The 16572-nt window shown below is 45.2% G+C and overlaps 1 protein-coding gene across 1 annotated transcript; it reads left to right on the top strand.

Moving 5' to 3' along the window:
• Nucleotides 1-3102: 3102 nt before the first annotated feature.
• On the top strand, nt 3103-4989 carry her6 (hairy-related 6). Its single transcript, XM_069694651.1, has 4 exons — nt 3103-3443; nt 3613-3708; nt 3821-3908; nt 4111-4989. Exons 1-4 carry the CDS (start codon nt 3336-3338, stop codon nt 4644-4646), a joined length of 828 nt encoding a protein of 275 aa, XP_069550752.1. The 5' UTR covers nt 3103-3335; the 3' UTR covers nt 4647-4989.
• Nucleotides 4990-16572: the final 11583 nt, after the last annotated feature.

Raw genomic sequence — 16572 nt, 5'->3', positions numbered from 1 at the left:
AAGAGGGAGATCAAATGAGGAGGGGGAATTAAAAAAAAAAAAAAAAGAGATAAAACAGAGGCAGGATAAGGCGAAGAGAGAAAAGGGTTTGGGCATGAGACAGGAAGAGTGAAGTGTCCAATATAAAAAAATTAAAAAATTAAAAAAAAAACATGTTAAATAATCATGTTTGTTGTTTTGTCTCCTGGCCAGACAAAGTTTCTCTAAACAACGTGTGATCAAACGCTTCTACAAAGGAGAGCCGTGTTCACTGAGTCAGCCTGTTTCCCACAGATTTCTTGTGATAGGGAGTCGACACACAGCAACAGGTAACACTCCGGGGACCGACGGCAGCCAGGTGCGCCCGATAAGGTGTTCAACTTGCAGGGAAAAAGGGAGGGACCGACAGATCCGAGCCTCCGTGTCTCAGTTCAGCGCCCGAGAGCTCTTGCAACATGAGCGTGAGAAAGTCATCGAGGCGGAGCGCGTTTCAAAACCTCCACTCTGCCCGCCGACCATCAATACATTTGTTTTGGAACTCTGTCAGTGACATTGTGCGAGAAAAAAAAAAGTACTCAGGTGTGCAGTCGACAACAATGGAACATGTTAATGATGTGTTTGACAGAGGCAGCTTTGTTGCGCATGGAGGATATTTAGGATTATAGCTGGTGGAGGCGCATGTACAGACCAGCCTTCCTCCTGCCAAGAGCGAAGTTTGCAGTTACACTCAAGACGCGTGTGTGGTTTCACTGATGTCTCCACATGCCACTTACTCACTCTGACTTTATAGCTGGTGGAGTGTAAACCTATTTTTAACCAGATTTCTTTTTAAACCGAAATCTGGAACTGAAATCAACAATATTTATTTGGTGTCGCCCCACTAAAATAAAACGTTTAGAGTCGTATACAAAGCTATTATAAAAGCATTTCTGAGAACACGATTCGTCTGTTTCCGCTGTACCAGCTGGCCGTGATCTCATGTAGGTTTGCAGACATTATAATTTACCGCTGAATGCTCAAGTACAGGCTTGGAGAGAACCTAAAATCATCTTTGCGCGTCTCTCGTGTTCCGATGAGGAGCTGGAGTCCCGTGCTGCTCCGCGTTGCCTATCAAATTCAAAATCTTGCGGCCGGCTGCTGGCGACGCCCCGCGGATCCAGGCGGCAAGCCGGCGAGAGGAGCGCCTTCCCCTGTTCGCCTGCGCGCCACGTGTCGCGGTCTCTACAGCAGCTGGAGGTGTGTGAGCACAGCGGAGAGGCACGCACGGAGCTCCACCATACTCCAAAAATAAATAATAATACAGAAGTGTTGCTTAATACCGTATCCTAATTTAAACAAAATAGTCATTTTATGAAATATTTTTCACTCATCACGTTGGCGCGTTAATTAACGCCTCAAACATTGCGCGTGGTTCATGTTTAATTTGGGGGGAGAGGGGGGGGGGGGAAAGCCAGAATATTGAGGGAATATTTACAACAAAAAAATTGCTAACTTTTTCTGTTTCTCATAAACAATGATATTATTAAGTATTCGTATTATTGAATAATTCGGGAATCAGACAGCAGCGCTCTTTTGTTGGTCGTGAAGTCATTGTTTTATTTTTTCTGAAGTAAGAGAACACAAGGATGTGTGATAGTCACCTCAAGGACTCCTCAAACTTTAAGACACTCAAACTTGGTGAAAGGCAGACTATATTACAGAGCGCTCAGGTCTGTCAAACTTCCTTGTTTGTGTCCGGAGTTGCACAATCTGAAAAATGTCGCTCTTCTGCCCTTCATTGGACTTTTAAGACATAATTGCGGGTGCTGTTTCTTTCTTGTTATGCCCGTCTTTTCTTACATCTCTCTAACTGCAATAAAGATAAGCAAATGAAATTATGACCTGAAATCTAAAAAAGCCTTGAACGCTGTGGGGCGGCCATAAGCGGGAAGGAGGAGGAGGAGGAGGAGGAGGCATCGGTGTGATCGTATGAGCTCTCCGGGCTCAGAAATATCTCTGCTCTGGCTCACATTCCGATAAGGGAGCCCGATCCAGCTCTCTCTGTAGGCGTGGTTTTCCCAGGCTTTTAAAACAGCAGCTGCTATTTACCTTCCCCTCTAATGTAAACCACCGCCGCCGCCGCCACATACCCTCCCCTCACCCCATTCACCCTCCTCCCTGGCCCGGCGGCCCCCCGGCAGCCCGACGGCCAAACCTCCAACCACCGCGCTCATAAAACATCCTGGCACGTGCTCCACATTCACAACACCGACAGATGATTAAGTGCCAAAATTTGTACCACAGAGTCAGAAAACTACAGTAACGTGGAAATGGAGTGTGCGCATTTAACCCCCCCCCCACACACACACACACACACACACACACATCCTCCCTCAGGGTCAGCCAAATTAACGATACTCTGGGAATATGATGATTGTGCTGTGTATGTGGAAGGATTCTCATGTGGTGTCTTTTAGTTGTCATGAGTTGTCATCCTAAATTTCTTTTATTGATTTATAACACGACCAAACTTTGGTGTAAAGATAAGACAAAACTGCTCCCTCCTGTTCCTCCAATGCACATGACTGAAACCCTGTTTGTCATTATTGGCTACCACTTCCTTTAAAACGATATATATATATATATATATTTTTTTTTTTAAGCAGTTGCCATTACATTCAGGACACTTAAATTCTGTACCACAGCCCGCAAGAGTTGGAAGTCAAGATTGTGGGGAAGAAAGTTGTTGTTATCGCTGTTGTAGTATTTCTAATCATTTGCATATATTGTAGTTATTATTTGATTGAACCGTCTGCTGATAGAGCCTGTCTGGTGGTTAAGAAGTCCTTCTTCCCGCTCCTGGTGGCGGTGCCCAGGCAGTGGCTCCACTGTTAATATGTAAACGCTACGATGATTGAAGACTGAAGGCAGTTTCCCCGGCTGTGCCCTGAACCCGGGCCGTGCGCCATTGGCCGCCAGCTCCAGTGGCCAAACAACCAATGGGAGGGCGCCGACCACGAGCCGTCCTCCCTCGGGCCGCGTGTCCCTCGCCCTGATTGGTGGAAAGTTACTGTGGGAAAGAAAGTTTGGGAAGTTTCACACGAGCCGTTCGCGTGCAGTGCGAGATATAAATACAAGCCACACGCGGAGAGCCCAACAGAGAGACTGCATCCGCTCCTGGTAGCCGCTGCCGCTGCGCATCGCTCTGACGGATTTTAACTTGATACACATCTCAGGATTTCTTTTCTTTTGACGCAGAAGGGACTTGTGAATATCTCAAGCTGAAAATATTCACACACACACCCCCCCCCAATTTTCCCCTGCATAAGTGGACCGTAATTTGCTGTGGTTTTGTGGGATATTTCTAATAAAAGAAGATGCCTGCCGATATGATGGAAAAAACCTCCTCCTCTCCGGTTGCTGCAACCCCGGCAAGCATGAACACAACCCCCGATAAACCCAAGACAGCCTCGGAACATAGAAAGGTTGGTATTGAGCTTATATTAGGAGACATGTATCTGTCACTGCCATCTAAAGCTTCATATTCATTTTTGGACACAATTTTGCACAAAGCAAGGATTTCAGCTTGTACACACGAGAGACAAGACAGGATTTTTTTTTAACAGTTTGTGTCAATTTCGTTTTTACTTTTAGTCCTCGAAGCCAATAATGGAAAAGAGGAGAAGAGCCAGAATCAACGAGAGCTTGGGACAGCTGAAAACTCTCATCCTGGATGCTCTCAAAAAAGATGTAAGTACTCGGTCGTCGTCCCTGCTATTAATAGATTTCCAAACTACCGCTGGGAAACGGTAAGGAGGTGAGCGCGTAATCCTAACCATGTGTGTGTTTTCCGCTCCCTCAGAGCTCCAGACACTCCAAACTGGAGAAGGCGGACATCCTGGAGATGACGGTGAAGCATCTCCGGAACCTTCAGAGGGCTCAGATGACCGGTAAAATTCCATTTCTTGGACTAATCTGTCTTTAGCTGTGCGTTTAGATCATGATCTGGGCTGGTTTAACAAACGCGCTTCAAGATCGTCCTTCTTAAATTTTGTACAGACTTTCACACATTTAACAGAATAATAAAAAAAAAAAAAAAAAAATTTTTTAAAGTGCACCTGACTTAGAGATCCCTTTCCGTGTTCTCTGCAGCTGCTCTGAACACCGACCCCACTGTCTTGGGAAAATATCGCGCCGGATTCAGTGAATGCATGAATGAAGTCACCCGCTTCCTCTCCACCTGCGAGGGTGTCAACACCGAGGTCAGGACGCGGCTCCTCGGCCACTTGGCCAACTGCATGACCCAGATCAACGCCATGAACTATCCCAGCCAGCATCAGCACCAACACCCCTCCAACGCCGGGCCAACACATCCCTCCTTCGGCCAGTCCATGGTGCAGATCCCCAGCTCGTCTCCGCAGGTCTTGCCCATGAACCCGGTGTCTTGTAAAGGAGGCTCCTCGCCCGCCAGTTTACCTTCAGACGCCACCAAAGTGTACGGCGGTTTCCAGATTGTGCCTGCCACAGACGGACAGTTTGCTTTCCTCATACCCAACGCGGCGTTTGCGCCTAACGGCCCCGTTATTCCCGTGTACGCCAACAACGTCAGCACGCCGGTGCCTGTCCCGGCTGCGGTTTCCCCCGGAGCCCCGTCAGGCAACACGGATTCAGTGTGGCGACCTTGGTGAATAGTGGAGATGTACCACAGAGACTTTAAAATGACGCTTACTAGTTCTCTCTTTGTTCAATGGTAGAAAGTTGTTTTTTTATTTCGGTTTTTTTCTTGTATAATGGAAAGAGTATGCACTATATTTGTACAGCTAACAAGGGAGTAAAGTTCATATTGAAATGGGATTTGTATTGTGGAAGTCCGTTCACTGCATTTTTTTTATATATATTTGAGTTGTCTTTTTTTTACTGTGTGATGCCAAAGATATGTTCAATGCTCTTATGATGTTCTTCGTTTTGGAAGACAAATAAATTTGTAAAGATATTAAAAACATGTCCCTGCCTTATTTGTTGGGGAAACAACGTGATCTACTCATTGATGGATTGAACGTATTCCACTTTTCGGCGTGTCAATATAGTTTATTTGGTGCTCAGACGAGTCGCCGTTATGTGTGTGAAAGCAACAACGAGTTGTGGCCATCAGAAACTTCCACTCAGTTTTTCAAAATGACTTTCTATTGAGTGGGATGTCTACACATGAAATCAACAATTGGCTTATAACTTCTGAAATTGATATGGACTGTTTTTAAAACCTAAACTCATTTCGCCATTATCAGTAATAATACTTTGCTCGAACATAAAAGAAAATACGTTTTGTTGGGACGGGTCCACCGTCCTCTGACCCTCGTTGTTTCTGGTTCAATGTGTGCAAAACTCAAGTGTTTTATAATAAGAGGCAAAATGTATATGGGGGGGGGGGGGTGCCGAGTCTGAGCAAAACAGAACATGTTCCCTCACTGTAAGTGGCGCGGGACCAGACTGTTAGTAAACTGTGGCCTAATTGTAATTTTTATTATCGAAATAAGTGAGGAAGGCAGCAGACAGCGGTGCTGTAATTTATCAAGACACGGCAACAAGATTATCTGTTGGTGCTCACTGAAAGCCCAGCTGTTTGGCCTTTCCCTGCGGAAACTGGAGCTTTACAGAGGTCACTTACGCCATCTAGCAGCGGAGAAGTATATTGCAATCTGATTGATGGCGGCAGATCAATGGAGTTGGAGCACGAATGGCTGCTGATGTGTTGTTGTCTCATCGTGAAACTGTGCTTAGCCTTTGTCTAATGCAAGAGATAGTTAAGGAAACGGAAATGGCCTAATTATTGTTTCACAAGTGAAGACATTGGAGGTTTGTGTTTTGTGTTGAGGTTGCGTTTGTGAGCAAATTGACTTGGAAGAACATCACTGCAGGGCTTGATCAAAACCGATGTCGTTGTTATCTAAAATGAATTTTTTGTTTGAATATTTTGAGCACGTTTTATTGTGATACGAAGCTGAACGGTCACTTATAAAGGCAAAGAAGCAGTTGCTCTTTCACCTCAAACCTGTCTAAAGAGGAGATTACCCAACAACCACAATTTGACGTGATCAAGTCCCTAAAAGAAAAATCCTCATTATGAGGATTTCCGCTGTTTAGGCAGCTTTCACATCAGCAACAGCATTAATCTCCTGACAGTGTGGAGCAGAGAGGAGCCCGAGGGCTGTGTCTTTAATCAGAGCTGAGGGAGTTCCTTGATGCCAGGGGGGGTTGACAGCAAAAGGACATGTTAAACACATCGCCACCGAGCCATGTGGTAGCGCTCTGCTCTGCCCAGGTGTGTATGCCCCCTCCAGCTATCTGAGTGTGGCCTTTCTTTGAAGGAGGTGTGTGCGGGGAGGGGGGTGCAGGTGTTCGCAATTATCAGTGTGCTAAGAGGCACAAAGTGTGGATAAGTGCCATCATTTTGAATTTCCATCACACCTTTTTACAGGGGGCCATGCATCCATGTTTGATCGAAGCCATGTGTGTGCTCGTGCCTGTGCGTGCATCCGTTTTGTGTGTGTGATTATGGAGGCTGCTGGGTGAGGACATGCCTGGCCAAAGGGCACGATAGGTGAGGTTGTGGGGAGTTAAATAGGGAGGTGTTTAAGGAAAAGCTTGCCACACCGGGTAAGAGATGGCCTCCTGTGAGTCAGAGCTTTTCAACACGAGCACTTACACTCACAGACACACACACACACACACACACACACACACACACACACACACACACACACACACGACACACACAGACACACACACAGACACACACACACACACACACACTCAAAACGTTCCCACAGCATTCCAGCTGCGCTCGCACCAATGTCAAGCTTCCTGCCCTGAGCCCTGGGGCCACAGCTGGACACTGGACGTCTGGGAGGCACGTGGTGTGACCCGGACAACACCCAGCTGCTGAGCCCTCCCACCCTGCCTCACCGCCGTTCCCCCTTTTCCTCCTTTCCTGCCCCACCCACCGACATCTTCAGCGGTCTCTTCCTCTCTGGAGAACAGCTTTACGAGCCTCTCCAATTACCCAGTGCAGTGGCCGAGCTGCTGGAGTGACCGCACACATGTCACAACACGACCGGGGGGTTAGCTGCCATGCGTGTCCATTAACTTTTCCCACACTCCGCGTGCATGCAGGGAGCGAAAAGAGGGGGGAAAAAAAAGCCCCTCTGCTTCCTCCTTGGCTCCCTAAGTGCTACCATATGGTCCACTCTCCCTCTCTCTCTCCCTCATAGTCCTTCTTTCTCTCTCTCCCTCTCTCTCCTGGCCCATCACTGGGGCTGTCTTTGATTGCAGCCCAGACAAGCGAGAGCTTTATGATTTAAGCCCAGGGCTTGCTGTACCAAGCCCTGGACTCATTTTGAAGCCAAACTCCTCTCCCTCCCCTTCTTCCTCCCCCCCACCCCCCCCCCATCCCGTTGGCCCCCCTCACCCCCTCCCCTCCCACCCTCCTGCAGTTGCAGGGGAAGGCTGTTTTCTGGCAGGAAATGAATAGCTCCCAGATGAGCGCAGGAACCTGAGAGGTCGTGAGAAAGAGGCGAACCCCCCTCCGCAGGCCCGGCTTGCTGCCAGCCGCCGAGGGAATGTGGGAGAGCGCCTCTCTGACACACGCATCAACCCCTCTGCCCTCCACCACACCGCCTGACTGACTGCCTGCCTGCCTCGGCGCTGGGCCCTGAGCCTGGAAATAGACTGATAGACAGGGCAACCGCCACCGAGCCAGGCAGCACAGCTCGTCAGCCAGCCGGCGGAGCAGCCAGGCAGGGAAAGGGAAAGCTGTGGGAGGGGAGAGAGAAGTGTTGGATTTGTGCGGGCGGAAGTGGATCAGTGTGTGTGTGTGTGTGCGCGTGCAGTCTGAGTCCTGACCCAAGTGCGCATTACAATGGAAAGTTTGATCTCTAATTTAAGTTTACTTTAGGCTCATTTTTGACCCCGACTATATTTGCACAGATTTTGTACACAGACAGACACACATGCACTCAGTCACTCACTCACATGCTCTCCTCCCTCTGTCCCAGAGGCTTACACTCATTCCAGAGTATACACTCACTCAGACAGGTGTTCCTTGTCAGGAGCAAAGGGTTTTCCCTTTGGTTCCCTGTGTGCCGAACTAACATTTATTCCTCTTGAGGTTGACGCTGTTATAGTTGGACGTGGTCAGATGTTTAACCACAGCTGTCCAGGCATATTTTAGGATCTTTTTTTAATCATTGTTCTGTATCAATGTGACACGCTGAGATCAACTAATCACTAAATGAAGGCCTTTTTTTGCCAAGGGCAACAAATGCACAGGATCATTTCTATTGGCTCATGCAGTAATATAACAGATTATGTAGAGTATAGTGGTTGGCTGGTGATTTAAAATGAGGTAACGTGTACCACATCTGAACCTTCATGGCTCCAGTTCAGATGTAAGTTGTGAGCAGATTGATAAAAAAAATAAAAAATAAAAAAAAATAAAAGGATTTTTCCTTCTCTGATTATTTCATTTGAAGGATGGAATAACTGGAACAGCCCAGGAATAACTAGAGTTACTGCCTTGTGATTGTTTGCCCCCACGAACCAGTGGAGTTGCAGTTGATATCCATGTCTGTCCAGACTCATATGTAGTGAAGACTTTGAAGGAATTTGTCCAATAAAGCTGATTGTGACAGAACGCGTAGCCATGAATGTAGACAAGGCTTCAAATACTGAAGAAGAGAGAGGCTACAAATTTGAAAACATGGATGCTCCACACATCTTCAATTTAACAGCACAGAAGATCTATAGGTCTATATGGTTTGAAGGTGGAGACCCAAGATTAGTGTCACCCATTTCGTATCTGACCAAATGTGAAATATGACCTTAATCTTCCCCTTTGTTCCTGAGTTATAAGGGCCAGAAAAGCGTTTTTGCATAAACTCGATGTCACAGTGAAGTTGACCTTTGACCTTTGACCTTTTGGCTATAACTGTCAATTGATGTATCCCTAAAGACATTTTTGTGAAATTTTTGTCAGAATCAGTACATTCATTGTTGAGTTATGGCCATAAATGTTTTTTGTGAGGTCACAGTGACCTTTGACCTTTGACCACCAAAATCTTATCAGCTCATCCTTGAGTTCAAGTGAAGATTTGTGCCTCGTTTGAAGACGTTCCCTCAAGTCATTCCTGAGATGTTAAGTTCATGAGAATGGGATGTTTGGACGGGAAGGACACAAGGTCCCAGTGACCTTGACCTTTGACCTTCAACCATCAACATCTAAGTTCATCCTTGGGGCTAAGGGAACTTTTTTTTTGACCAAATTTGAAGAAATACCATCAAGGCGTTTCTGAGATACTACATTCATGAAAATAAGATGGACAGACTGAAAAAAATAATGCCATCTTCCACAGCTGTTGCCGGTGGGACACATACAGTATCTCTGGAAGTAGGATAACCTGCGGTTGAGAGCAGTGATGCAAAGACATGCTCGGATCTTAATTTAGACGTGCTGGCAAACGGAGAACCTCCGATTCAGATCAAAGGAGGAGACAGCGGATTAAACATTTTATTTCGAAGTGCATTCATTCATAATGTTGCAGCTGTAAGATGACAGCGCAGAGCTGGTTTGAGTAAAAACAAATTTCGTAGTTTGATTCATCTTTCATACAGAGGGTGGACATAGTTGCTTAAAAGGGAAACGTGTGCATTCACATGAGGCCTTGATGCCAGAGGACAGCATATTCGACTTGGCTCACATATGTCACTCATCCATCAAAGCTATTGTAGCCAATGAACAGAGTCAGACAGCCTGCAATGATGTTACAAAAAGGCATCCAGATCTCATGGACTTAATCTTCTCTCCCCTATTATTAGTGTCTTACTCATCAGAGTTGTCCTGTCCTCTCTTTTAGCAGCATATACCTAGTGACTCATTACCCATCTAACTCCAGAGAGCGTTAGCCCCCTTATGCTTTCATTTCCCATGCGCTCTCCCTATTGTTCTCTCTCTTTGTCTCTTACACACTCGGTTTGCGCCGGGCTCCTATGGTAACCTGTGGGCCCAGTAAAAAGGACAAGCTGTCTACACACAAATCTCAGTAGTGTGTGTGCCCACTTTCCTTGGCTCACCCTGCATGGCAACAAAAACCCCACCAGAGGCTCCCACCACCAGCCCATTCAAATGTCAGCCACCTCGTTTGAAGTCGCAGACTGCTATGTAAATCCAAGATGTTTCTCACCAGCCCAGCCTCTCACACGCACTCAAAAACAAGAACTCTAGCAAAGGTGGTCCTGTGATTCTGGAGGATTGTTTCTTTTATAGTCTCCAACCTTTAGAAGTAGTCTTTTTTTTTTTTTTTTTTTATCCTTGCAGCCTATCCTCCCAGTTTTGCTCCGTAAACATGTTGTTGATGGTTTTAGGTGGATGGTTTCAGGGCATGGTGACTTGAGGAGAGCAGGACATGGCAACCATACGCAGCTGTCAGTTACAGAGTTGGCATATCCTCTAACTCTGGGCGGTGACAGTGATGACCCCATCACACTGCGCCTTTGTATGACCTGTCCTCAAGCTACTCTGGAACCCAAGGCCAATTGAGTGGGAGGCTTCCCCCCCCTCAGAGACCATCACAACAAACAAATAGAAAAGGCAAACAAGTTCCCACCACACCAGCGTCCAAACAACTGCCAACGGTGACAGTTTGGTTGGTTTTGATATTGCACAAAGAGGTTCTTCATGAAGCACTTCTGAGCCTCTCTCTTTCATCCTTCACATCCAAGTTTTCCAACCTTGGGGTCAGACCCCCGAGATTTGTTCCCAGACAAAACCAGGAAATTCTGATCAAAAAGAAATGATTATAACTAACAATAATGCAATCTGAATGTGAAAGATGTAAAACGACATATTGATTTTCTTAGGAGCTATTTCGTGTGTGCTCGCAGGTTGCTATGTTTGCTGTGTCCTTGTATTATTGAATGCTGTTTTTCACTTGGCTCTTCAGAGTTCTGCAAATATATTTTTTGTACTCATCGTAGGTATAGAAACATGCCTTTAAAATCAACCGTGAGGGTCCTGAATTAATTATACATTAATCAATTGTGTGTTTTTCCAAATTATAAATGTTAAAATCTGCAAAGCAAATAATTGTAGTCATGCATGTTGTTCTGTAGTAAGTGATGTGACAGCATCATCACGATCCTGTGAAACTATCTACAAAATGTCAACATTTAATGAGCTTGGAAAAATAGAACTGTTTTCAGTTTTTGGTGTTTTGTGTTGTTTTAGGTTGTCCAGCAGGTTTTTCTGCTTTTTTAGCTTAAGAAATTATGAAGATTTTTCTCTTTCTTGAGAAATAGGAAAAAAAAAAATCAAATAACCAGATTTGAAAATGCTCGGTTTTCACTGGAAAGCATCACTCCGGTAATACTGCAGTGACCAACAAGGATGCTTACCTTCTCTCTTCCCGCCGCCACACAAAAGTCAGAAGTCAGGGTCAGCTTCATAGGACTCTCTGGACCTTTATGTTTTTCTTTTCTTGTCAATACAGTGCATAACGATGCAGCCTGAATCTGTTTAAATTCCCATATGTGTGTTTACACAAGGCAGGATCTTGAACTGATTTAGACTACATTTTGTGCTGCTGGGTGTGTGTGTGTGTGTTTGAGAGAAGTTGCAGTAGGTACCAGCTCACATGGAGTTTGTCTACTATATTCGTGTAGATACGGGTGAGCATTGCTTGCCAACTACTTTTTGCACACTACATCATTGTTATTGTGTTGGGTTTTGTGTCCCTGTGCGCATGCAAGCAAGTCTGAGATCAATTAACATGTCCCAGGGAGACTTGTGAAGTGCAGCAGGAGGGAGAAGCACAGCCCTAACACACTCAACTTACATGCTGTTTGGCGGTATGATCTACGAGCTCTGCCCTCGCGTGGCTGGTTTTATTTTCCTGCTTTTAACAGCTCCTCCGTGGAGGCTCGGGCCCCTCTGAGATGAAGGGAAAGAGAAACCAGATTTTTTGACCCTTGAATACATCAAACGGGTCCGGATGTCCAGCTCTTTTTCATTCTGATGGAGCTTGGATGGAGTCAGTGAGCTTGATGTCGGTAAATCAACATACTGAATGTTGTTGTTGTAAAGTCATGATGATGGTGTTAATGATGTAATGTTAACTTTAAGGCCACACACACAATAGCTCGGGGTACAGGGGGAGGTGTCGGGGCAGAAACTGATGGATTAAGTCTTGACTGTGCAAACAGTCCTGTTTGTGTTCTTTGAATTAATGGCTCACACTTCAGCATGGGAAATGATGATAATGTGTCCTGAAAGAGGAAACTTCTCCACTAATGAAGAGCCTGCAGAGAAACTTGCTCAGATGTGTTAGACTGTTGGGTGTGTGTGGCTATATGGACTGTTTATAGTACAATCTACTTGTTTGACATGAATTGACACTGTCTAGTCAAGTTAAGGCGATTTGAAACAGTTAATCCATTAAAGACAAAAGAAGCAAACCAATACAGAAAGAAATTGAAAGAAATCAAAATCAAAAACAATATTACTCCAGAACAACACATGAGGATATACACAAGCAGTAAATATATCTAAAAAAAAAATTTTTTAAACACACTGTTTGAGGGCTGTAAGATTACTTCCCAACTCTGTAGACAAAATATTGCACACACACACACACACACACACACACACACACACACACACACACACACACACACACACACACACACACACACACACACACACACACACACACACACACACACACACACACACACACACACACACACACACACACAGCTTAACAGATACACTTAAAAAATAATCTTCTGTTCATTTCTCATCTCCGTCATGTACACATGTATACATTTACATGGAGCAGCTGTGGTGGCATGCAGGACAACAGACTGATTGGACTCCAAATTTAACAACTTTTTACTGACTGCTGCCGAGTTCCTCTCAAACATCCCTCTGGTCCTGACTTCTCCTTTGTTTCTCTTGGTTGGCTTTAGTTTGGTTTCTGCTTGTTCCCTCCGCACTTTTCACCATTGAGATTCATTGCATCATCTCGGTATTCAGAGACATGAAATGGCATTATCCCACCTCCCTCTACTCTGTCCGTGCAAAAGCAGTCTAAACTGTGACGTGGACCAGCAGTTAATCCTCTTTCCCTGCTTGGAGCCAGTGGCGGGAAGCGCAGAGGAGCTGGCCGCAGAGATATGACCACAAGGCGCTGTAGACACAAAGCAAGCTGTGTGTGTGTGAGTGAGTGTTTGAGGGTCTGCACAATAAAGAGTTTGTCCGTGTCATTTAGAGAGTGTGAGTGTATGATGGTGAGGGTGTCTTTGTTTGTCTATCTGCTTTGCAAATACGTTGACCATGCCTCCCACCTCATGTGTCGGTGGAACGTCACCTTTGTGGAGCATCTTCTCCAACACTCCCACAAGACCTAGTTATCTCAGCTCTGGTTTGCATCATGAATGAGACAAATGTCTGCGTGCGTGTTGGTGTTTGTGTGTTGAGTTGGGGGACTGGCAAGCTTGTCATGGTGTCTGGACTTGTAAAACCCGGTTTCTGTGGGGATCAGGTCCAATGTGATTATCCTAGAAGCTGTAATGTAGCCACCAAGTGTGGGCAGAGGAACTGAGACCTCAGAAGAATAAGTGGCATGTTTCTGGCGGTGTCGTGTTGTGTGGTCACATACGTGAAGCATTCGGTTCTTTGTGTTTCTCAGCTGTAGAGGAAGCTGTTGTGTGTCAACTCTGAAAGCTGAGATAAGTCAGTTTACTTCCACTGCCAAAGTTCAGTGCCATTGCAGGATGTAGTGTGCCATCACAACCATTAATGTTGGCTGTGTTCAAGTGTTACCACTGTGTTTCTCAAGGATTTGCCATATTGTTCCCTAAATTGAATTACATCTTAATTATAACTATATATCAAACTTGTACCATTCTGTATTTGCCATGGGCAGATATTGTCAAAAGAAATCATTTTCTAAAAAATGCCACTGGACAAGATGTTGTCTTGGGTTTTGCAGAATTTTACTATAGGAGTGCCCTTTTCTTTTGATAATAGTGATTTATCAAAGTCAAAGCACTGACTGTATATAAATGTGAATGTATTGCTTTCGGGTCTGAAAAATTAGACTGATGCCTTAATCTGCAATACAACTGGAAGTTGGTTCCAAAAAGCCTCCAGCTCCATAGACTCAACTTCCTTTATAAATTACAAAGTCAAGTTTTTTTTTTCACAAGTTGTTATGGTCTTGTTAGCTAAAGTCACTCTTTCTTATTGATTTTCTAGTGGTCTATTTGAAAATAACCCCCTCATTAATTAGATGTTACGCCTCAAAAATCTGTATTTTTGGGGGCGTGTCTGTTTTTAGGTTTACAGGTGGGCGGGATGTAATGTCATCGGATTTCCAATCAGATCAGTCAGATCCACCGCTCACTCCTCCCCAGCTTGTCCAAATATGGTCACTACCGGCTCCAAACCACTTGGAACTAGCAAGATGCCGATGACCAAAATCCGAACTCGAGGCTTCATAACGGCTGTTCACAAACCAATGGTGAGTCGCTGTTGGTTGCCACTTACGTTAAAGTAAAGATCTTGGTGGATCTTTTTGGGTTTGAAATATTATCCATTACGGGTGGCTATTTAGTTTACTTTTCTGTTCGCCATATGGCAGAAATACGTTTTCAGAGTAGGGAAAAAAAAGAGGAAACAAACTTCCCTTCTGTCATGCAGGCTCAGTGGTCGGTGTCCTCTAGACGCTCACATTTTCACCAACATTTGGATAAATACACAGCTTGTTCCGCTGTTCTTAAATGTTGACGAAGTACGTCGATGCACACTGATTATGTTGCAGACATTTCTGTACGTAGAGCACAGCTTTAAAACACGGTTTGCCATGGATTTCATTTGGAGAGAAGACTCTTTTTTTTTTTTTTAGATTTTGTCAGATGTTGTTTTGTGATCGTGGTTAACTGTTACAGTACAACCTGAAATGTATTGACAGTTGTGTTTCACTTCTCCAAATGAACTGAAACAAACTAATTGGCCGTACTTTATTTTGAAGTGAACTTTGCACTTTAATTCTGTAAACTCTGCAATTTTCCGCTTCTTTCAAGATTCACAAAGAAAAAGTCAAGCTTCATATTCAGTCACAGTAAATTTAATTATAATTAGACTGTGCGCATCGTAGGCTGATGTAGAGATACATTTGAAAAACTATTCTGGCCGTTGCTACAGCGCTATATTTAGGCAATGTTGTCGGCTGATGGGGTTCAGCTCCTTTCGAGTCTCAGAGCGGCTTCATTGCTACTAGTGAGAGATGTTTAACTGCTTTTAGATGGTCAGCTGCTTTTATTCGTAGAAAAGACATATTGTCTATAGACCCAAGTTGAATCCTGTACAGGCATCATTATTACCCAGTCTCCATGAAACAGAGCTGTCATAGATTGCATAATCAGATAATTACTCATTTAAGCTGGTCTGTTCACTTCCTTCTTAACTCAGCCAGGAGAAATTAGTGTGATTAGCATGTGGCATCCTGGGGTGACGATTTGTTCTGAAGACCACAAAATCTCTCTTTCTCTCACACACACAAACACACACACCTACTCTGATTTTCCCACGTGCTCGACAGATCCAGCCACCAGTTGCTGAGCACTCTCTCTTTCCTCCTGAAGCGCTGGCTGCGTGCGACCCTCCACAGACGATATCAGGGTAATTGACAGTGACTGGAAATATGCAGCATCATTGAGCGCCGACCCGTGTGACTAACAGGGTTAGGGCCTCCCCCCTTTGAGACCAACCCCTCCTACGAAGCCATCAGTGATATTCAATTTGTGTTAAAGCTCCCTTTGAGGGGCCCCAGGGGCCCGATTTGATTAACATATTTTATGGTGAACCCCTGGATGTAGCTGGGAGTGCTTCAGGTCCTGTATTAATAATAGTCAGAGCCCATTATGGCTGACCATGTGACGACAGTGACAGAGAGGCCTGACAGTGTTTTATGAACGCCTCTGTAGTGAGACCGAAACAGGCCGAGAAGTGACTAGTGTTCAATGGGACAGAGATTCCTGATTTTTGCGAGGCCTCCGTGTGATTGTGCAGCTCCACTGACGGCTCGGCCATGCCGGCTTGAGGCTAATCAGAAGTGATTCATGTAAGCGAGTCACAATGCTGCAGTGGATTGAATTTGTTTCATCTACGGTTCTCCCCATCACTTATCAGCGGAATGAACCGCGCCGCAAATAAATGGAGGGTAGACAATAGACACTGTTTGTAAGGGCACTTTTCCCACAGTCCTATCTGTCATGAAAATGGACACACACTGACAGAAGGACAAAGCGACAGACAGACGCACACTCGAACCCGACTTCCGAGAGTGTCTACAGTAAGGACATTCCTACGCTCCACACGCCTCGATCATTGTCTGCCGCAACCGTGCAGCAAACAAAGGAGGCGTCCTCACTGCCTCAATGCCACAGAGCAGTAAAATGTAACCATGTTACCCCATAAATGAGACTCCTCTCTCCACACTTTTTATGGCTGGTTGATGGAATCGATATGCATGAGGAGGCCTTTTTCACTGTCTCCTGTTA

Source organism: Brachyistius frenatus, unplaced genomic scaffold (genome assembly GCF_029030835.1).
Source record: "Brachyistius frenatus isolate BFR_SWC_R1_liver_20210118 unplaced genomic scaffold, ASM2903083v1 Contig_18, whole genome shotgun sequence".
Classification (NCBI taxonomy): Eukaryota; Metazoa; Chordata; class Actinopteri; family Embiotocidae; genus Brachyistius; species Brachyistius frenatus.
This window is presented reverse-complemented; position numbering and strand designations above follow the sequence as displayed.